The 23,772-nt window shown below is 40.5% G+C and overlaps 1 protein-coding gene across 1 annotated transcript in view; it reads left to right on the forward strand.

Moving 5' to 3' along the window:
- The window catches only part of FANCG (FA complementation group G), a 1,917,581-nt gene that overhangs the window by 366,973 nt on the left and 1,526,836 nt on the right, over window positions 1-23,772 (forward strand). The window contains exon 4 of the mRNA XM_044077386.1: window positions 3,789-3,982. Coding sequence (XP_043933321.1) covers window positions 3,789-3,982 — 194 coding nt within the window. The remainder of the gene's footprint in view (window positions 1-3,788; window positions 3,983-23,772) is intronic.

Below are 23,772 nucleotides of genomic sequence, written 5' to 3' on the forward strand. Positions count from 1 at the left end.
TGTCTCTCTCTACCTAAGGCCAGTAATCAAGAAGACTCAATTGTCACCACTGACACAAGTGGCAGACAGTCATTAAAAACAGGATTGGATTTGCACAGTATTTTCAAACATCACTCTGCATCAAGCACAGTTTCTCCCATGAGCACACAGGGAACATGTTCCACTGGGATTGGAATCTGTGTCTCCAGATCCCAAACAAGACCCACCATAGAGCACTGTGTCCTAGTTGCAAGTATCTGGCACACACAGTTGAATATATGATTTTTCACATGCACACACATGCACACCCGGAAAAGGCAGATACAGTTTCACCAGCTGTGTCCCCCCCCCCTCTCCAGATTACAGGGTAGCTGCCATCAGCCAAATACTCTAAGGCCTCTTACAAGGGGTAACCAATTATACTGTGTCAAATTAGTACTTATATGAACAGTAGAGTGTGACCAAAGCAGTAATGCTTTTTGGAGTGGCCACAGTGCCACTGAAATAAGCACAGGTACTCTCAAGATAATAAAAGTATTCACTAAAACACCAGCTGCAATGAAAATGTATAAAAATATTTAATAATGGATAGTAAAAAAATGAAAATGGGAAAACAATATTTCGTTACAATAAACATCAGAGTTTTCAATCACAGGAAATCTAAAATAACATAGTTGGATAGAATCTGACATGCTGAAAAAGAAATACTACTAAACTAATCTCACAGTACTTTTCCTAACTAAACTAAAGAGAAAATGTCCCTAGTTAACTCACTTAATATTGCAGGGCAAAATGTACTGCTGAGATGCTCACTTCCACCAGGCAAGATGAGATATTCCACGCTCTGAACTGTACAGCTAACATCTACTGAACAACTATTACTGAACTGTGATAACTAACATAGATCTTTTATATATCCGATCCCAAAGAAAAACAAAAACAAAATGCTGCTGTCAGAGTTCGTCCTTCGGCTGGTTATAGAATTACATCAGATCTAGTCACCTGACTCTGGCACAGTTCACATTCAAAACTCTGTTAAGTTTCTGTTACAGCATTTTTAACATAAACAAATTTTACAAATACATTTTAATACAAGCATCTGTACAAATGTAATGTGACAGTCAAATGATATAAGATATAAAACTTCAGCCAGCCATGCTGGCATATGCCACACATGCACTGTCTCACTTTTCCTGATACAGCTGGCAGTACCTCACAATGTTACCCAATGACCTATTAAAGTGCTCAGCCATGTGATGGCATCAAGAGAGCTATCACCGTCCTCTGGAAGGAACTTAAAGAGAATGGAAGAAAACCTTTCGTAAGCAATATGGTTAGTAAAACTGAATCTCTGTCAGTCAGGGTCAGAAAGACTGTAGTGTGGGAGCTCTGGGCCAGAGCGGACTAGGAAATGGTCAGTCTTTGGGACCAGTTCCACTACCAGGTTCAAGACCTTCACATCCAATCAAAAAGTCTGTCTAGAGTTTGAGCAAGTCTGTCAGTTGCAGCAACAATCTGATCCAAACCCCAAATCATTCATGTTATAACTGAATTGTTTAGCAGGAACCACTTGCTCATCATCAGTACACATCTTGATGTCACCGAGCACAACTAAGATACAGGTGACCTAAAACTGCCATCAAAGAATTCTGTGGGTCACATGATGTTGCTGCTGCTTGTAGAAGCTTAGATGAGAATTTACATTTTTTCAGTATAAAAGAGGTGAAAATGTATGTCTTTCTAAAGTGTTCAAAGCTGTAGTCTTTAAAATATTAAGGACCCACCCTTTTCAAATTTTTTGTTAGATGTGCAAGGTATCATCTGAGACTTCAAAGAAGCCAGTAAAGCAAATTACAGTTGCCTGTTGGTTGTGGTAATTTGCTTAATTTTATGTTTTAGTAAAATCAACATTTAACTGACTAAAATTGAAGTATTTATCAATTTGTGGTGTAGTGTTGCAGTGTAACTCATCACTGTTTCTTGCTGTTCATCATAAAAAAAATCTACTCAGCAATTAATCAGAAAGTTTTCTCTCATTTCTGAAGTTAAAAGTTTTTTTTTTTTTACAGTGCACTTGTGCTTTTTTTTTTTTTTCCAGTTTTGGGAGTTCAAAATCAAAATGTGTATGTACTGAACACTATGAAGCTTAGCAGAACACACTACAGCATAGTGTCTTGATGTCTTAAGAACAATCTAGTCAATGTATCTTTGTAAAAATTTGGGTACTTATATATTATCACAACCAGATTTTGAACAGCAAAAGCATTTGCTTAACTCTCTTGAAATATTGTAAGTAATGGAGAAATGCAGAATAAAGTGTGTCCTTATAGCACAACATTGTCTTTTTTGTGCTGATGATAAAAAATGTAGAAAACATACTTAGAGGGACTGCACATCATTTGTTGGAGTCACTGACTGGAAAACGTGACGTGAAACCCAGCCTGCCCCAGAAAAAAGACTGTTTTAATCAAAACTGACTGCAATTGCAGAAAATTGCCCACCACGTGCTAACACAAAACCACACAGTGCACAATGCACATCATTACAGCAGTAATAGTCAACCATCAGTGTACTGCAATCTGTTTTTCGTAACACGCTCCTTTCACAAAGCCGAAAAAACACTACTCCTGACTTTCTGTAGTAAAATCGACCATGGAATTAGATGTCAACATCATCCACCCTCATAATGTATAATCATTAGCAATGTAATGGTTCTTTGTACATTGATTAAAACCTTGGTTACAAATAAATCGTTTACCAAAAGCAAACTGCCAGCCTCTGTGTTTTTTTCTTCTGGTAACGATTCCTTGTACAGTATGAAAGTATTCCTACTGACACTACGAAACCAGCTGTGATAACTGAAGCGTGCATCTGTAATGCACGCAAAACAGAAAGAGGATTTCTTCAATTGTTCCTGTTCGTGAAAGTAATGCCAACTTTTTGCCCAGTAGTAAGGAGTATGATTAGCACTTTAAAAGTGTTTCAGGCACTGGTCTGTCTGCAGGTATGCGCATTTCGCAACTATGAAAATCTGGTTGCGATAATACGCAAGTACCAAAATTTGTTTTGTTATGAGTGTCTTAAATGTACTTGCTGGAGATTTTCTCACAGGGCCTCCACTGAAGATGGTCTTTGCCCAGTCAGACTGGCCCTGTCAACAAAAATAGATAAATACATTTTAGTTTATAACATTTTACTGACCTCAGCAAGACACAGTGGTAGGATATAAAATTGTGTACAGGGACTAAGAGTAAAACATCAGAGTCTGTGTTTAGCATATGTCATGTAGACAGAGACAATTTCCTTTGTACTACAGCATAATATTTGAAGAAAATGGTGGGTGGGACCTTTGCAGCCTGTGACTAGGAAAAAATGGAAAAGAAAAAATTGACAAGTACTGAAGACTTACATAGAGAACAGTGTATAAGTGGTATTACAGGAAGAAAAACACATCTGGTATAAGATTAAGTACATTGGTGGATAGAGTTTTCTTTTAAGAATTATCGGAGTTTATGGTGAAAATCATTAAGCATGCTGATTTGCTTTTGCTGGATATTTATTAAAATTTCTTATTCTTACAACTTGAGCTTTGTTACATAGTAGAAAGTTTAGAATATATTTTATCAGCTTATTGATTTTATGGTACTTTGTTGCTTACTTTTTGTGGATTTGTAGTAGCAGTTCCACCATTACACTTTTCTTTTACCCAAGCACAGAATCTACTTAAATATGGAATTACATTTACGTATCTTAACTCTGCTAATTTCTGTAGCTATTTTTTACAATGCAGCTGTGCTTTTTTCCTCCAGTTTTAGAAGTACAAGGTCAAAAGGCAGTTGGATTGAACAGCATGGAGCTTTGGCAGCAAATACTGCAACATAGTGATGGAGAACCAGTTGTGACACATTTGTATTATTTAGCCTGTTTACAGCTTGCAGTGTGGCTTCCTGAACGACAACTGGAAAACACGAAGGCTTTGCTTCAGCTGCTTATGATGGCTCCAGTAAGTAAATCATGTGGATGTTGGTGTATGCGGGTTCCAAACATTTATTGAATTCAGTACTTGCATATTGCGGATTATTACCTAGTATTATCTTGTCTTCAATTCTTGGCCTTGAAAACGTGGTAATTAGTTAGCTACTTTCAACATTCTTCCACTACATGATCTTGAGAAACTTTGAATAGAAGTTGACTTTGATATGTCTCTTCCATTATATTAATGTGGTCTTTCGTGAAGTAAACAAGATGTTATAGAACTGTGAATGGTAAAGGGCAAGTTAAGGCAGTAGACCAATTAAACCGTGGCAGTACTTGCCCTCAAAATGTACCTGCCACTTCCAAGAGAGGCGAAACATGTTAGGCCAGGAATGAATTTGCACATAAACATCTAGACATCAGGGTCCTTCTTGAAGAATGTGAGTTTATTACTGTGTTTAACACTTGGAGACAGTTTGTTCCAAAGATGAGGAATCACAATGTAACAAATATGTTCCTCTGATATGTTTTATTCATGCGTTAGTGGAAGTTTAGAATCTTAGTTTGAGTGTTTATGGAGCTGTTTGTCTTATAGAGGTACAAGAGATCTAGTAGGGTAGGGTCTTTGATGGCACATAATGCAAGGCATAGATATCCTTGTAGAAACCTATACAAAACAAGAGTATAGGGATGGGGCTTCAGGCCTGACTTGTTAGCTGAGGGTTTTTAGACCATCTGTTTTTTTAATTGAGAACCTTTGTGGCCTTTCTACTTGCACAATATGTTTGGCTAGGTACATGCCCAAAGAGGATTTGTATTGTGTTATTGGTCTAATTAAGGCTTCTTTCAACTTGGATAAGATTCCTTTAAAAATTAGTTTCTTAGAAGACTTTCCTGGCTACTGGTGCTATGTGGTGTTAAAAGAATATGGAACTGACAACCTAGGTGTGAAGGTCCCTGACTGTCAGGAGTGGGGTACTGGTGTCTCTGCAGACTCTGAACGAGGAATGTTTACCAAATCTGCAGTACTGTATTTTTTTGCATTCAATTTAGGCTCCTTTTCTGTACACCTTTGTTTTGTACAGATTAGGTTTTGCTTTAGTGGTTTTACATCTGGAGGGGAATGAATGATTTAAAAAAAAAAAAAAAACATTTTACAGTTATTGGCAAGTTTGGTTAGCCAGAGGCCTGAGTTTATGGCATGGAGATCTGAAACGTATATGTCAAAAAGGCCTGGCCCAGCATTGAGCCTTGGGGTACACCACTAGTTAGTTACTTACGTTTTGAAGTGTCACCTGCTACCTTTATTTTGTGGGTGTTATCCAGCAGCCAATTTGCAGTCTGTCTAACCATATAAGGATTTACTGTGAGACTTTTAGCTTATTTAACAGTGGTAGCCTGCAGTATATTATCAGAGACCTTTGCCAATACCAGATATGCTGTGTGAAATGAATGATCCCTATCCACGGCCTCTGTGACCTTTAAAAAATAAATAAATAAATAAGTTAGTCTTGACTTAACTTTGGCAAAACCAAACTGATCTGTATCCAGTTTTATTAGGTTTTGAATGTTGTAATTTACAAAATGAGAAATATACTTACTATGGCAATGAAATTAAGCAATTTAGGCTGATTTGTGTATAGTTCTAGGAATCTGTGGTAAGACTCCCTTTGTGAAGAGGCACTACAACAGAGGTTTTCCATACTGGGGGCAGGGGTACCTGGTGAGTAGGCTTAAGTTAAAAAAAAGTACATGAGGGGTTCAGCGAGGGCTTGTTTGATGTATTTTATTAGATATTTAGGTAAGTTGTTGGAATCCATGGAAGATGTGGTTTTAATTTTTGATAACACAGACAATTTCTCCATGCCAGTTTTGTGTGTGTGTTGTGGGGGTATGTGACTCTGGGATTTGTCTATTTTCTCAGACATACCTCACCAAAGTAACATATCACAAACTCTCTGTTTATGCTTCACAATTCCTATAAGTGACTTGTGCATTTTTGCTAATATTTCTTTTCTTACCTGACTATCACTAATAATCTATTAGGTTTAATAAATCAAACCTTAATGTAACATTTGTTTTATTTGATGAAATGTGATTAGATCCTTCCTTGTCATTAAAAACTGCTAAAAACATGAAATAAAATAATAAAATATCCAAATGAACTTCAGGCAGACAAGACCAGTTTATTCTGAGGTGGCAAGAGTGGTGTTAATAAAGTTTCCAGGGAGTATATACTACAAAAGTGGTGATTTTGAATGAATAACAGTTTGTTTATTTTACCTGTTTGTTTACTGGGTAAGCCCACTGGATGAATTGTTACTTTTCAGGGTTGACCCCAAAGCACTGTTTGGTTAAGAGGCTTGCTCAGTGTGACACAGCAGACAAATTAAGGTGGAAGGAATGACACCATGTATTGTGGGCACAGAAAGCATCTCAACAACTGCTCAGAGCTTTAATCCTCCGAGCTAACTGCCAGACTTGGCCGTTTTGCGCCATTTCCTAGCTCTTTTCAACCCCCTGCTATAAAGCCCGCTTTAGCGCACTTTTGTGCTTGTATACGACTCAGCACAGGTCCTCGTGGTGTCCTGCAGAGTTCTACAAGCAGCAGAGAGTGAAAGAGTGACTTTCCTTTGATTTATAAGTATTTTTCTGGCTTTCTTTTTTGACTGCTGTATTTCACCTAAAAGCATTTTCATAGTACTAAACTAGCTCTGCAAGTTGATCTACTGTATTTGTGTTTGCTTCTGAACTGTTTTAATTTAAAAAGTTTGTTTTTTTGCTTAATTTAACTGTTAGGCTAACACACTCAAGTGCTCTAGCCGATTTAAAGCATTTACTGTGTGTTACTGTATCTTTTTGTCTGTTTGAAACAAAAAAAACAAAAAAAACCCCCAAAAAATATCCTTGTTTTCCCGCCTTTACTGAACTAGAATAGTTCAGTCTTCAGATTTTGCTGATCCCTGGGCTGTGTCATAGTTCCTGTGTTGTCCATATCCTTATTTGGATAAGAGGAAGCTTCTTTGTTCACCAGTGGGAGTGGGGAGCACTGAGCAGCCTATTTTTCCCTAAAGGAGTGGTTCCAGCCCAGCAACTTGTAGTTTATTGGCCGTTTTGGGCCATTTCCTAGCTCTTTTCAACCCCCTGCTATAAAGCCAGCTTTAGCGCGCTTTTGTGCTTGTATACGACTCAGCACAGCTCCTCGTGGTGTCCTGCAGAGTTCTACAAGCAGCAGAGAGTGAAAGAGTGACTTTCCTTTGATTTATAAGTATTTTTCTGGCTTTCTTTTTTGACTGCTGTATTTCGCCTAAAAGCATTTTCATATTACTAAACTAGCTCTGCAAGTTGATCTACTGTATTTGTGTTTGCTTCTGAACTGTTTGCACTTTAAAAAGTTTGTTTTTTTGCTTAATTTAACTGTTAGGCTAACACACTCAAGTGCGCTAGCCGATTTAAAGCATTTACTGTGTGTTACTGTATCTTTTTGTCTGTTTGAAACAAAACCCCCCCCCAAAAAAAATCCTTGTTTTCCCGCCTTTACTGAACTAGAATAGTCCAGTCTTCAGATTTTGCTGATCCCTGGGCTGTGTCATAGTTCCTGTGTTGTCCATATCCTTATTTGGATAAGAGGAAGCTTCTTTGTTCACCAGTGGGAGTGGGGAGCACTGAGCAGCCTATTTTTCCCTAAAGGAGTGGTTCCAGCCCAGCAACTTGTAGTTTATTGGCCGTTTTGGGCCATTTCCTAGCTCTTTTCAACTCCCTGCTATAAAGCCCGCTTTAGAGCGCTTTTGTGCAAAGTTGCTCATAGAGCAGCATCGGGCAGCGCCGGTTAATCAAGTTTAAACTATTTTTGTCTCCGCAAAGTCTGCTCTTCAATTTTTCCCTTAGAATGGCTCTACTTGCAATCTAAACAGTCTATTCTCTATCTGAAAAGCCCAGCACTTGCTCCTAAAGCATTTTTATACAGGTAAAGCACTCTTAAACAAAAAGAAAGTACTTCATTCATCTAAATCCCCTTGAGTACCCATTTCCCTATAGGTCCTTTCTGACTCAGTTACACAGCAATCCTTTACACTATTCTAGCATGTCGAAGGGTCAGTTGCTGGCATCCTCTCCTGTTCAGCTGGTGAATCTGGGAATCTTGAGGCAATGTTACAATTGCCTCATGTACACAGACAACCCTCTCCTCCTCCCAACAAATACAAATATATGTGAGAGATGCAACTATATAGCCAAACTGGAGGCTGAGCTCTCTCAACTCAGTACTGGCAAAACCAGTCAGGAGGAGAAGGTAACCACGCACACCACAAACCCAGTCTCACATAGACCTATCACAACTGCAAACCAAACACTTAAACACACAAAAACATACTTGAAGGCTCTGATTAAAAATCTACCAAAACAACAGAGGCCTCCAAAGCAGACACCCAAGCAACCACTACCTCAAGACATAGCACATGCAACACATAGTTCACAAAGTCAGTGTGCTAAACAGTCTCAGCCCTTAAGGCCAAACAACATGCCAGATACACTTGTAATAGGTGACTCCATAGTCAGGCACACTGACGTCCCGCTCACCAGACTGAACAAGGAAAAGGTTACAGTAAGCTGCCTGTCGGGCGCTAGAATCCACCACATAACACAAGCACTCAGGTCACTCCAAAGCAGGTACAAATATGACTCAGTCATTGTCCATGCTGGTGTGAATGACCTGAGACGTACCTCCCTGGACTACATGAAAAGAGACATAGAGGAGCTCTCTGATTATGTAGCCCAGGCCGGTATGACCCTGACCCTGAGCAGCATCTTACCCTCACCAAGAATGATGCCACAGTACAAAGACAAAATGATCAGCTTTAACAATTGGCTTAATTACTGGTGTCATTCTAAGGGGATCCAATGTCTGTCTGCTTGGGATGACATGCTTAACAAGCCACGCTGCTTCGCAAGGGATGGCTTGCACCTGTCACCCCTGGGCTTCCGGATATATGTCAAGGCTCTTGACACCCTCATAGTGCCTTTTTTAGGCAAGGCTCAAAAGACAAACCCACCTCCCTAGAAAACACAAGTGAAAAAAAAACAATGCTGCTCAATGCCAGAAGTCTAAATCTCAAGATGCATGCTCTCGAAGCCCTCCTCAGTATGGAGAACATCGATGTCTGTGCAGTGACTGAAACCTGGTTCAAGGCTCCTGAGAGCACCCCAGCACTACCAAGTTTTACCTCATATCATGCTTTCCGGCCCCAAAACTTGGACCGAACCACAAAAGGAGGGGGGGTATCCAAATTCATCAAAGATACCCACACCTCCAGGTTAGTGGCAATGCACGAAGCATCGGAGACCATCCAGGTGCAACTAACCATAGGCAAAACTGCCCTACAGGTTGTAGCATGCTACAGACTACCCTCTCAAACTCAGGAACCCCACTCAGCCTTCTTGAAGACACTGGAGAGTATGAATGTCTCTCCAAATACCATCATATTGGGAGACTTCAACTACCCAAACATAGACTGGGAACATTACTCAAGCCCCAACACCCTAGCCCAAAGGTTCCTAGAATTCATAAACTCAAATGCGATGGAACAACTAGTCACCACACCCACAAGAGGAGATAATATACTAGACCTGATCATCACAAACATGGGGACAAAATACTCCACATCGGAAGTATACCCCTCATTGGTGAGATCAGACCATAAATTAATCTCACTGGAAATCCACATCCCGCCCTCACCCCCTGCACAAAAGACCACAGTGAAGAACTTCTCAAAAGCCGACTTCACACTTCTTAAGACTGAAGTGGTATCCTTCAAGGCCCCTGGGCTAGTGGAAACCACAACCCACACCGCTGAATCCTTTATAAATGCCTTCTATGGGCACCTTCAAGAATGCATGGATAATGCAATCCCTAATAAAACCAAGACCCATTCCCTCAAAGGCAGGCGCCCTGTCTGGTGGACCCCAGCCATTAACAAATTTTACAACAGGAGGAGGAAGCTACTACATGACAGAGCAAAATCCCTAAAAGGGAAGGCATCTCTGACCAGTACTAGCAAAAAACTACGATCACTCATAAAATCATCCAAGGCCAACTTTGAGAGAAAAATCGCAAAAGACACAAAAGACAATCACAAGGCCTTCTTTAGCTATGTTAGAAACCTGGGTGGAAACTCCCAGATATGCTCAGAGTTGGTCCAAAATGACACAAAATACACTGAACCCACAGACATTGCCAACATTCTGGCAGACAGATTCAGTGCAAATTTCTCTGCCCCCCCCCCCCCCAAAAGGAGAAATATCTATCCCAGCAGAGTGTAGCCTCCCTAGCATCTCAGATGCCCAGGTGAGAGCCGCCCCCTCCAAAGCTAAAAACACAGCATCAATGGGACCGGACAGTGTCCTGGGCTGCGTGCTACATGAACTCCAAGAGGAACTAAATCCGCACATAAGGCTGCAGTTTAATCTTAGCCTTGCTACAGGATACGTACCCAAAGAGTGGCGTACAGCAACAGTGGTCCCACTCCACAAAGGCGGTGCTTCTACGGACCCTGGAAATTACCGTCCCATAAGCTTGACGAGCCTGGTCTGCAAAGCTATGGAAAGGATCATTATGGAACTCGTAAACAAAGACATTGGGGACCTACAGACATTGGATCCTACCCAATTTGGCTTTGTCAAGGGCAGATCCTGCCTTTTGAACTTGGTCGACTTTTTTGAAACGGTCACTAAGGCCATTGATGAGGGTAAGGCAGTTCACACAGCCTACCTTCACCTTGCAAAAGCCTTCGACACAATACCCCACTCGGGCATCATAGACAAACTCACCAGCTTAAATGTAAACCCATATGTCACAAGATGGGTTGCAAACTGGCTCAAGGACAGAACCCACAAGGTCAGAATTGCTGGAGCCATGTCAGACTCTAAGCCAGTCACAAGCGGTGTCCCACAGGGCTCAGTCCTGGGACCCCTCTTGTTCAGCATTTATATTTCCAAGGTGCAAGCAAACATAAGAGGATTGTGGCTGACAAAGTTCGCAGATGACTGCAAACTGGGCGCCATAATTGATACTCCAGCGGACACAAGCATCCTTCAGAGAGGCCTCATAGAAACAGATAATTGGTGCCAGAGCCATGGCCTTAAACTGAACGCCAAAAAATGTATAGTCATACCCTTTGGGAAAAACAAGGTACCCACAAATTACCACATAGGTGGTAATCCATTAAGTACGGAAGAGGTAATCGGGGACCTAGGGACCCAAGTTGACAGTAACCTCTCATTTGACACTCACATTGCCAAGGTGGTTAGGAAGACCTTCTATATTGCCCACCTTATCATGAAGGGATTCACATCTAGATCAAGAGAGGTCATTGTGCCCCTGTACTCTTCTCTTATCAGGCCCATGATTGAGTACAATGCCCCATTTGGGATGTATCTTACCCGACACCTGCAGCAGTTGGAAAGACCCCAAACGTTCCTCACCAAGAGGATAAAGGGTCTCAAATATATGTCATATGCTGCCCAGCTGAAGAAACTCCAGCTCTATTCAGTCGCATACCACCTACTCAGAGGTGATCTATGCCTGACTTACAAGGCCATGTCCAATCCGGAATTAATGGACATGCTCCACCTCAGAAATTCCAAATCCATCAGAGCCACGAGAGCAAGAGATTTGAACCTCGACACAGAAATAAATAGGACGTGCTGGAGGGACAGATTCATAACCCAGAGGCTCCCTACACTCTGGAACAGAATCCCAGTCCATGTTAGGCAGAGCCCCTCACTAACTCTCTTCAAGAGAAATCTTGACGAGTGGATGGGAGATCATAGGTTTACCCCGGGGGTCATCTCTGTGTCACTACTAGACAGAAGCACAGTAAACTAAACCCTAAATGGGCGTAGTATTCTCATCCCAAGGGGTGGCGAAAGCCACTCTGGCAAGGCTTATAAATGCCCTAGGGCAGATAGTCTAGTACGAACCTATGAACCTATGAATCAGTCAGAAAAGTAGAGGTAACAAAAGTTAAGTAAAGAATTCCATTTTCAATTTAGATGCAAACCAGCAGGTCAAATACCAGATTTCAAAATAAACATATTCTTTGTAAAGCAGCATATGTTTGAGTTTTATACCTTCAAGTTCCAGGGAAGACTTATTCTAAAATTGTGGGTTGCAAACAGTAAACTTCACCAGCATGTCTTTGAATAAAATGATACTTGGTAGGACTTTCAAGTCATCTGTTTGTGATACCATACAGTTTTTTTTTTTGTACTCTTACTTTAAACTTCATTTTCATTTTTCCAATGTAAAAAGTCTACATGAGCATGTAATGGCACACATTATCTCATAAAATGTACAAGTATGGTGCCTGGCTGTGGAAAAAGTAATGCCATTAATTTTTATTAAAAGTAGAAGAAATTAACTGATAGAAAACAAGAACCACATGGAGACTGTACCTTTGTGGGGAGATATTTGATTGGAAAGAGAAACTGTAGGATAAGCAAAATAGTTTTAATTTGGAATATTTCATAATTTTCTACTTTTATAGTAAGACGCTGTTGGTGTCTTTCGGCTTTTCCCGGTTAGGGGTCGCCACAGCGGAACTCTGGTCCGCTAATGATTGGTAGTGGATTTTTACGTACCGGGTTACCAGCCCTGATGCACAACCTTCAACGAAGGCACGCCCCATTCACGTATGCCTCCACACAGAAGACGCTCTAGGTGAGAATCGAACGGGACAACGTCTTGCTATGAGGTGACAATGCTACTGCAGCACCACCACCGTAGTTTTATAGTAAGACACTAAATAGATTGTCATGACTGAGGCTCAAATGACTCAGGTTTTATTAGCTGCCTGGATGCTGAAGGATTTAGCCAGGAAGAGAGAGGAATGATGAGCTAAAGTTGAAGTTCACTTGCGTGTGTGTGTGTGTGTGTGTGTGTGTGTGTGTGTGTGGTGGATTGTTGGGTACATGCCTGGAGTATGGACATGTTCTGCATTTTAGATCCTTAGCAATAATGCAGATATGGGACCATGTGCAGAGGGGAATATTAGGGCTAAAAGAACCCCTTGTTCACCAGCAGATGACAACACTGCTGTAGGCACTCACCCCTCTTCCCTAGCGGAGCAAAGTTGTTATATGGCTCTCATTTATGGGAGAATGGATGTAAACGTTGGCCATATACTTGGTGGAAGCTTGATGGTCACAAATATTAGCAGCAAAAAATAAACTACTAGAAGGACATTTCTAACCCCACCCTTTTTTTCTGCCACTTTTACATTTTGGACCTTCATTATGATATCTTTGGTGACAATGTAATGAAATTATCACTTTGAGTTATGTGACATATTTTTGATTATGATGTTGCTGTCTTCTTTGAACTATATGTGTTTGTATTACACTTTATATAATTTCCACTGTATATTGTAGCTTTTTCCACTTCATCAGAGTCCAAGGACCAGTCCATCCACCTGGTCCACAAAGTTAAACAAGTAAATAAATAAAATCCCTGATGAAAACTGGAGATCAGCAGAGATGCTCTCTATAAGAAGCAGCAGGGCTGATAGGGACAACACCATTCTCTGAAGAGAGACTCCCCCTTCGGATGCCTAAATTATAGCAACCCCTTAGAATTTTAAGTGGGCACCTGTAGAAGGGAAAAGTGGGGTTAAGAGAATCCATGTTCCTCAGCAGATGACAGCAGTACTCTCTTTGCTGTATCTTCATCTGCTATAACACATGGGGATAGGTCTGAAAACTTTGTGAGAATAAACACAGGTTGGGGCTGATTATCATGAAAATCAGAATAAAAAATAACTATAAGAGCACTCCTAGCTCCTGAGCTTTGCCAGTTCTTTTTTGCTGCTTGCCACTATTAGTGAAAAGTTCCCATGTTCAGTATCTAAAGACAGATCTTCAAAGTATTGAATACACTTAGGATGAAAAGGTATGTAAAGTACTTCACCAGTAAAATACACTTGTGCTTCAGCCTTTGCCTTCATAAGTTCATAGATGTTTACTAGGCTAATGACCACAAGGGCCTTTTTAAGCCTAGCCATGCATCACAGATCTCTGACAAGTTCTGATACCCTTGATAAGTGTAAGCATGGGATTGGGAGATGCAACATTTACAAACTCTAGGGCCTGGAAGATAAACCATTTACAGGTTGCCTATGTCCATTAGAGACATAGTTGCCAAATCAGGGATGAATTTCCTGTTCCCCATTCATTTGTCCAGATTGTACTTCTGTTGGGGTAGGGAGGAACTCTGCTTCACATGGATGGGGAGCCTGTTCCAGAGACTGGGTAATCTCTGGGATACATACCTGTCTCTCCAGCAGGTCCTGTTTATATCACAGGCAAGGATTAAGTCTTTAGAATGGGTAATTCTGGTGCTGTTTGTTTTGCAGATATGCAGGAGGTCCATCAGAGGTGCAACAAACAATTTCCAATATCAAAACTAGTGCTTAAATATATGTGTTTTACTAAGTTGGCCAATCAGAAGTGACAAATACATTTTGCTACAGTTCCATATATGTACAAATTAAATTTGCATGTCCTCATTGTAGTATTTCTGAGGACACTAAATACATCTTTGAATGTTTCAAATGGTATAGAACTCATATCTAAGGGTCTGATAGTTTCTGGTATATTTCTCCTTAAAATGTTGAGCTACTGGAATCTCAGGGAACCTGTTCATAGGTATATATTAGGCTAATGACCATCAGGGCCTTTGTAAGCCTAGCCATGCAGCCCAAATCAGTTGTGTCCCTGTGTGTCATGGGCATTTGTTAGGAGAGGATATATTTGTTGGGAAGTTTACTAGAGGTTATTTGGGAGGGTTTGCTTGATTGGGCATAGTCTGTCCATCAGAAATATGTGGACCTGACCTGGGGTGAATGTCTGATTTCCCATCCATTGGTTAAGATCCCTCTTAAGTAGGGTTAGGGATGGACTCTGCTTCACGTGGATGGGGAGCCTGTTGCAGATCATAGGGATCCTCTGAAACCACATATCTGTTTCACCAACACATTTTATTTATGTCACAATCAAAATTTCAATCCTTGGACCTAGTGATTCTGATGCCATTTGTTTTGCAGATGTGCAAAAGGTCCAGCAGAGCTGGATCTGATGATGCTTTCCATTCCAAGTATAGATTGCCTCTCAGTAATCTGTAGGAGACTCAGTATAGAGAGAGGACTTTAAGGCGATCTGTATAGGGCAACGTGTTTATACCCTGGATTCTCCTAGTAAGGAACCTTTGTGGGTGTTCAACTGTTGCATATGTCTGGTCAGGTACATGCCAAAGGGGGCATTACACTGAATGATGGGTCTGATAAGGGCTGAATAAAGTGTCACTATGATTTCCTTGGACCTGGATGGCATGTCCTTACTTTTAAGTTGGGTGATGTAGAATTGCTTTCTTACTACCTAGGCTACATGTTGCTCAAAGGCCAGATTAAGGTCTGGATATGTTCCTATATCTCTGACTACCAGATCATCTCTTAGGGGTGTCTTATAGATGGAGTAATTAGCCTGTGTATCTGATGTTCTTCATCTCACATTGCTGCAGTCCTTACTTATGGGTAGTCCGCTGTCCTCGGTCGGCCCGAATACCAAAGTATTAGGCTGACGTCGGTCATGGGCGCACAGCCCTGACATCAGAGCGTCAGGGTATAAAAGCGCATGACCGACGTCATATCCTTAGTCTTTTTTGCCGCATGGTCCGATGCAGAAGCAGCGTTGCAAGTGTCGTTCGGCTTTCTGAAATTTTTCGTTTTTCGGAGTTTCAGACATACCAAGTTGGGCTAAGTACCCCGTTGGGGAGCATATTTTGTTTTTCTTGCCTCAGTTATTTACGGATGTCACAAAAACTGAATAGTTGTACTTCTTGTGGGCCGCAGATACCGCATAGGGATTACCACTCGCTTTGTATCCCTTGCTTGGGACCGGAGCACGACGTAGTTGGGTGTCGGTTTTGTGCTAGGTTTAATAAGCGCACTATTAAGAGAAGGCTAGATTGCGCTAGGTTAGTTTTTGGCAAACGGTGTAATTATAATATGCCGTCGGATCCTCCGACGCCCGCTTCCTAAGAAGCGTAAAGAGAAATCTGTAAAGCCTAGACAGGATGATTCGTCCATTTCGGACGCCGGTCCTTTAGAGACTGCTGTGGAACAGGTGGATCCGGCTGAAGTTTCTGTTGAGTCTCAGGGGGAAACCTTGATTTTACAGGATGTGGCATCACAGGAGTCAGGTCAGGCTGAAGGGGCCTCTCAGGTTACTATTCTCCCTTCTTTGCCTAAGGGGGTTAGGCCTTCTGCTACTGTTTCTAGGGCTCCTTCTAAGGGCAGGTCTGTTTTGCCTTCTTCTGGAGTTAGTTCTGGTTCTTCAGGGTCTGTACCTAAGAAGCATATGCTTAAAATGGCAGAAGATTTGATTACTTTAATTAGAGGTTCCATGCCCCCTCCTGATAAGAGGCCCAGGGTAGAGCCAGAGTTGGAAATTTTGGAGCAGGCCTCAGATGATTCTGAGTCTTCTGCTGAAGATATTCCAGATTTTCCTCCTTATTCGGATTCCGATGCAGAGGATTCTACTCCTTCTGAGTTTGTCAGCTATACCCGAGTGGGATATTCTATTGAATGTTTTAACAAGTCTAGGTAGGTGGTGTGCACTGTTTTTCTGAATCCATTTACTTGGTGACCTTCTCAAAGAAATTTACCAGGTTCAGTAGGCATGACCTTCCCTTGTCAAAGCCAGACTGAGGTGGGTCCAGTGTCTAAAGTTTGCTCATGTATTTGTTGATTATTTCCACAATAATTTATCCCATGGCTTTGCATGTTATACTAGTCCCACTAATTAATAGGTCTGTAGTTTTTGGGATTGGTTGGTCTACCTGCTGTGAAATGGGGCAAATGTTGCAGTCCTCCATTCTCTTGGTATAAAGCCAGTTTTAAGGCTATAGTTGAAAAGTGACTGAAGTGGCCATGATAGGTTATGTTTCAAGCTGTTTAGGAGGTATCTCAGTATACTGTTGGGACCCATTGAGGCTACATTTTTGGTCATAGCGAGTACTGCAGGACCTGCTTCCTGTTAATAGTTGGGGGGAGGGGTAACGACATGTATTTCATAGGGGAGGTTGGGGGAGAGATTGAAGTTTGAGCTGAATTTGTCTGCCAGCAAATTCACTCTGTTGCTTCGCTCAGTGAAGATGGCACCACTGACCATCAGTTTGGCACACTTCTTTGTGCTGCCTTTGATGTTTTGGGCATAGTTGTGGAATGTTTTGTGGCTGTCTTTAGCCTGTGAAGGCTATCTTGTCCTCATAATTGGCCTTGCTAGACTTAATTAGCTCTCTCAGTTTCCTGATGTGTTTAATTAGAGAGCCACTATCATTATGGGAGTTGCTGCTCCTGATTTTAGCCATCACCTTTTCCCTTTTGTTACATACAGTGTTATTGTTAGGATTCCACCAATGTGGTTTGTTTTTAAGAGTTTGTTTTGGGCTTACTTCTAGTAGGTACAACAGCCTCTATACAGCCATTTACATGGCTGTACAGGGTCTCTTGAACAATTCTGCATAGGTTCCTGTGAACATAGAGTTGGGAGGGGCACTGAATTTTGACAAACTATCACTTAATAGGATGTAGTTTGCTTTGGAATAGTTCCCAACTGTTTAGAGTTTACTGTGGTTATCAAGTTGAGGTTTATTTCAGAGGGGATAGTTAGCTTTGTGGTCCAACCTTACCAGTGAGGACAGGAGGGGGGTGCAGCAGTCTTCCTATATTGGTGAGTACCAGGTCCAATATGTTTGTACATCTGCTGGGTGTGCACACTGTCTGGTCAAGGGCGTTTGTGTTAATAAATTTCAGGAATTTTGCCTGTGAGGTGGTGTATATTTCCCAGTCTGTGGACAGGTTTTTGGTCTCCCATGAGTAGGGTATTTGATTTAATGGTGAGGGACTCCAGTAGGCCTAGGTATGAGCTGTGGGATGCTGGGGACATAGAGGGTGACGTATAGCTTGCTAGGGTATGGTACGTGACTTTGCTTATAGTGATTTAGCCATGGATAAATTCTAGGGCATCCACCTGTTTAACCAGCCTAGAGTTATGTTTATTGCTGATATGTATTGAGACTCCTCCACCTTTTGTCCCTGTCTGTGCAGCTGATGGTTTAATGTGTTGAAGGCACTGAAGCTTTGCACTGCTGGAGTACTGTCTGTGGATTTAAACTATGTCTTGGTATTTACACAGATGTCTGTATTCTCCAGAGTGAGGAGAGCTTGTATGGTGTGAAGTTTGTTGTTTAAGCTCCTAGCATTGAGCAGTAATACCTGTAAGTTTGTTTGGGTTTTATATGCTACTTTAGTAGGTTTGTCAATTTAGCATTGCCTGAAAAAGGCTGTAAGGGGTATATAATGTTTTAGCCAATGTTTGGACGCCTCGGCGGGAGACAGGTACAGACCATCCTTTGAAAGCAATGTGGTTTGTTAATTATGTCCTGCCATATTGACAAATATTGAATCCCCTGGAAAGACAACAGAAACTAAGCCAATTATTGAAGTCAATCATCTTTTGTTCGCTCTGCGCCATCTTCCTTGGTAAAGGTGTAATTCCAATACTAAAATAAGGTGTAATTCAGCTTAATGCAAAACACATACCTGTCTGAGACGTACATTCAAAGAGGTCAACAATGTCTGTCTTCATATATTGCAGGAAAGTATCAGGTCATTAACACCTACATGGACTATGATAGAATCGTACTCGTACCTGTAGTGTAGTGACTTAAGTGCATGTATAACTTGGTGGATCCTAGCTCCAGATAAGCAGCTGTTACTTTCTCCTTGTTCAGTCTGATGAGTGGTGCATCTGTGTGTCATATTATGGAGTCCCCGTAATGTGCTTGTTTGCCTTATGGGCTTTGCTCTCGCTCCACTGGGTGTAGGTATATGTGTAGTGTTTGGTATTCATTTTGGTGAGTGCTTTAGAGATTGCTGAGGATAGACATTGTTGTTTAAAGGCTTAGGAGGTCTTTGATGTTTATGAAGATTGCTTTTTAGTGCCTCAGCATCAGTTTGCCTGTGTGTGTGGTAAACACTATGTGGTGGATGTAATGTGTGTGTGTTCTTGACAACCATGTTTGCATACGAGACTTTTGCCTCCAGTGAAATTGTGTGTGCATCTCACATACTGTTTTTTTCTTTATATATTAAATGGTAGTCCGTGAAAATGAGACAGTTGCTACATTGTCTCAGGATGCCCATATCCATGCTGGCTATGGAGACATTTGGAAATTGCATATCCATGTTGTCCAGACCTGTATTTGGGTGGGCTAATGTAGGTTGTGGACTGGGTTATACAGAGATCCTTGGGTGGTCTCTGTGGTTTAGATAAGATTTGAAAGTAATGCTGTTTAATGTTCAGCATAGCTGCTGTAAGCTCATCTCTGTTCAGTGGCTTTGTTTTAGCCATACTAAGTTACAGCTTTAAGTTCTAAGGGTAGTTTTAGAAATAAAATTTGCTTTCTGGGTGTTTGTGTCTTTGCAGCGCACTGCTAACCTCTTGATATAAAAACACCAAGGAAATATTGCTTGTGAATGTAATGGTACAACCAGCTTAAACTACCTTGACAAAGGCGATTTCAAGTATTGCAGACTTTTAGAGTAATTTAAGGCAAAACAACAAATAAATCAAAAATGAAGCAGTAGTACTCTAAACAGTTAAATGAAGTGAAAAATAATAACGTCAATCTGTTATCTGCCAAGGATGGATCAGGATTAACTCTGGACCCCCTCTGTGTGTGTGTTGAGGGTACCAAACAAATGTAAACTCTGGGAAACTGAGCAGGAGACAATTTGTAGAAAGGAAGGTTTACTCAAGTGCAGTACTGGTTTACTGGGTGGGCATTTAGTGTTGTCAATATATGGAAAACAGTGGTCTGAAAATACTTAAATAGGTTACACAACAGATAATAATGATGAAAGAGGGAAGTGTGGGACTTTGGAAGTCAGATTACCATAAAGGGCAGAGGCCAGAGCCGCAACCATTTAAAACCACAAGAGAAGGGTTGGGGGAAATCAAACTGGAGCTCCAGTCTTACAGTTAGAATTTCAGAAACGTTTAGCTTAGTGTCTCAGTGGGAGCTGGTGCAGATTGAAGGAAGAGGTGAAAAAAACAGTAACAAGGAAAACAGAAAATCACAGGAATGTAACTTCAAGCAGGTGTATACAATTATAAAAAGTACTGAAACACAAATCCTGGAGCAGAATTCACAATACTGATAGTACTCCAATCCCACCACAGACTAAGTTACCAGAGTATGCAGACATTTACTAGTAATGTTGTAATATGTGAATGATGAAGTTCACATCTGACAGTAGATAATAGTCCTGCCACAACTGTGAATGAAGCTACAAGACTAAAAATACAAGTACAGTATAATGTATAAACAGTGCTAAAGTCTTGCAGTAATGCACAATCTTCCCACAACTGCAAATGAAGCTTCAAGACTAAGCCCCAAGAACAAACTAAGATAAATGCAAACAGATAACTTTTTGTCTAAAACATGGACAAAAATCAGAGAAGTACAAAAAAAGTATCACCACAAAAATCACTAAGTGCAACTTAAAATATTTAAGCAGACTTTTTAAGCTTCTTTTCTTGTCTTTTGATGAAAAGCTTGTATCTCACACTTTGAGGCCTTGATCAAAAGACCTGTTCCTGCTGTTTCTAGGGTGTTTCAAAAAATGGCACTCACGTTTGTTTTGGACTTCCTATGTATAATTCTTTGCAGGGGGACTTTAAAGCATATGCGGCACAAACGCCAAAGTATCTGTATGGCTGCCAAATTGTGAACCTGAATTTGTATTGACATTGTCTGTATATCCTGGGAGAAGATCATGATGGAAGTACTACCATAAGTGCCAACAGTTCAACCCAGTTAATTCCGAGCTTTATAGGAAAAAACCCTTTACCAACTGTTCCAGGAGGAAAGTGATCATTGATAGTTTATTGTGTAGGGATCAGGAAGGAAGGTCCTTAGGCTCTTTTCACAACTCTGGTGTTTGCTGGAGCAGTCAGTAGTACCAGTAGTTAGAGGATGGGTAACATGCAAGATCACCTAGAGTGAAGTCTAGTTCAGAAGTGCCCCTCTTATCTGTGAAGGAAGGTGTCAAAACTTAAAACAAAAATATGGTTATAAAAACTGCTGTGAATGGAAAATAAAGGTTTGAATGCTATAAACAACCGGAAGTGTAACAAAGCAATTAAGTGGGAAAAGCAGAGTAGCGTATGGTGTGTGTGTGTGTGTGTGTGTGTGTGTGTGTGTGTGTGTGTGTGTGTGTGTGTGTGTGTGTCTGTGTGCGCGTGTTAGTATGGAAAACTTTATCGGAAAGGAAAAGAAAATCGAGAAAAAAAAAGAAATGATAAAGGGAGATAGATGCCATAATTGCCTGAAAATGCTTTTTTTTTGAGGGGGGTACCTAATACATTCAGAACAGAAGATGTGACTGAAAATGGTTACTTGTTGAAACAAACAACTGAAAAAATTAAAATAAATGGAAGGAGAAAGTGGGCAGTGCTTGAAAAAGTTGGATGCCTTCCCTGTTAGCTTTGTGTATCATGGGTTATTTTTTGGTAACTGAAGTGTTATGTTGACAGAATTAGTGGTTGATGTTCATCATTAGATTGCTGTTGCAGTATTGCTGGCTGACTGGGGCATATAGCTCATATATGTATAGCACCTTTTTGTAGACTTCTAATTAACACCCATAGCTCCTTATGACTCCCAGACCTTTGTTGGGTCAGCCTTCTTCAAATAAGTGACTTACCAGCTAATAATATGCAGTATTAGAAAGTACAAGGAGTCATTAACAACATTTACATTGATTGGTAATCTAAGATGTCCTGCAGTAGAGAAATTAATCACTGCTTGTAACTTATTATTCATCGTTTCTTTGATGTTCATATTTTCATACCAGAGAACCCTACATGTTATTGAGGGGTATGATATAAAATGCCGTGGTGGGAGACAGGAAAGTTTGTCATTGTTCATTTATATCACATTATATCTGAGATATTGCTAGATGTTTGTTAAAAATTACAAAAATAAGTAATGTTTCCATTCATTTGCCCATTTGTATCCCATTATATCTGAGATATTGATGGATGTTTGTTAGAAATTACAAAAATAAGCAGTATTTCCATATGTACTTAATACTTCAAAAAACAAGTGACTTACAGACTGATGCTGTACATTGAGAAACCTTGGGTGCTGTTGAAGAAAACTCTCTGATATTTACACTATACATTGCACACCTTGAGAGATATTCTATGTTATTTTGTATTGCTAATCATATGATCGTGTCTGTTTCATATTTCTGTAAATATCTCCATGAACATGATGTCAGAAAGGAATTTCTTGCTGTTATGTGAATGCTTATTTCTTGTTAGCACAAATTCTCTAATATGTGTTAAGGCTATAGAGTTTTCAGGATATTACAGTTTGTGAAAGTTTAGCAAAAATATAATTTTGACTTTGTATTATACTGTATTATAATATATTGAACTGGCAGGACTAGTGACTTTTAAAGTTTTAAAGGATAACAGCGGGATATTAAAGCAGATTCCTCAACCTGCTGTCTCTTTTAGTCCCTGTTCATTGATACAGCCTCGAAAAATCATCGATGCAGCTTTAAAAAACTAATCCACTCAACTGTTTTCCCTGTTAGGCTTCCTACCTTTCTGTAATGTTTTACTTTCACTTTAAAAAACAAGTTGAAAAACCTCTAGCTGGCTCTGAAATGATGTCACATCTGCCAGAGCTCTTGCTCTAGCTACCGGGACGTTTCCTCCCCCAAAGTGATGTAATCCCTGCCTGATTTGCATGCTGTATAGAAGAGCCAGTGGACCTCCCACATTGTGATGTCAGAGCTGCCTTGCCCAGTCCACTCTTAACCTAGCAAAAATGTCAAAATATAATCTCACTTTTCTGAAGAGCCCTACCGATAGGTGATAAAGTACAGGCAGAAGCACAGTAACAGCTGCAAAAACTAAGAGCATAAATTTGCAATGATCATGCGTAGACATTAATTGCATGTTTTTACGTAAGAAGCAGATGTCTGTCGCAATTAATCGACAACACTACATCAGATTACAAGAAGTCTGCAATACCGTAATTTTCTTAAATTACAACTTAAAAAAAGCATATGTGTGCTGTCATGCACATCTGAAATATTTTGTGTTTGTAGTGCATCATTTGTTAGCTATTTAACCAAACAGGAAGGAAGAATAAGTAGGAGTTTGATGCTTTGCAAAGCAGTGATTATTCCAAGTGCTATGGAGCTTGGTTCTAAATTTGACAGAAGGAATGCAACAAAAAAAAGTTTCCCACCGTAAGGAAGGAAAGGCTGACAAGAAAAAAGTACATTAGTCTGGTCACCTGCTGTGAGCTGTCAATCACATGCAGATAATGGGTCAAATTACCCTTAGCTCTTTGACAGCTAGGGACGGTAGGTGTGAAGGGGGAGGGGAGATGCCTTCACAAAATAATTCAAGTTAGCATTTCTTAGAAGAAAGAGCAATAAAATGCACTTTTCATTTTTGTTCTGTAGCATTTGCACTGCTTGTGTTTGAAGTAGTCATTGAAAAAGGATAACATTTTAACCAAAAGTAGGTGACTATAACACAGCAGTGAATGCCTGTAAAATCAGTGCACTGACAGGAGCTTTAGGGAAGATGTGGCAGATCTGATGCAAATTTTTGGGGACAAACAATCCATTCTGGGATACTTAGAGGCAGACTAAACAGTTAGAATTATTTCAAGAT

The sequence above is a fragment of the Protopterus annectens genome, chromosome 1.part1 (genome assembly GCF_019279795.1).
Source record: "Protopterus annectens isolate FY-2018-M chromosome 1.part1, PAN1.0, whole genome shotgun sequence".
In the NCBI taxonomy this organism is placed as follows: Eukaryota; Metazoa; Chordata; order Ceratodontiformes; family Protopteridae; genus Protopterus; species Protopterus annectens.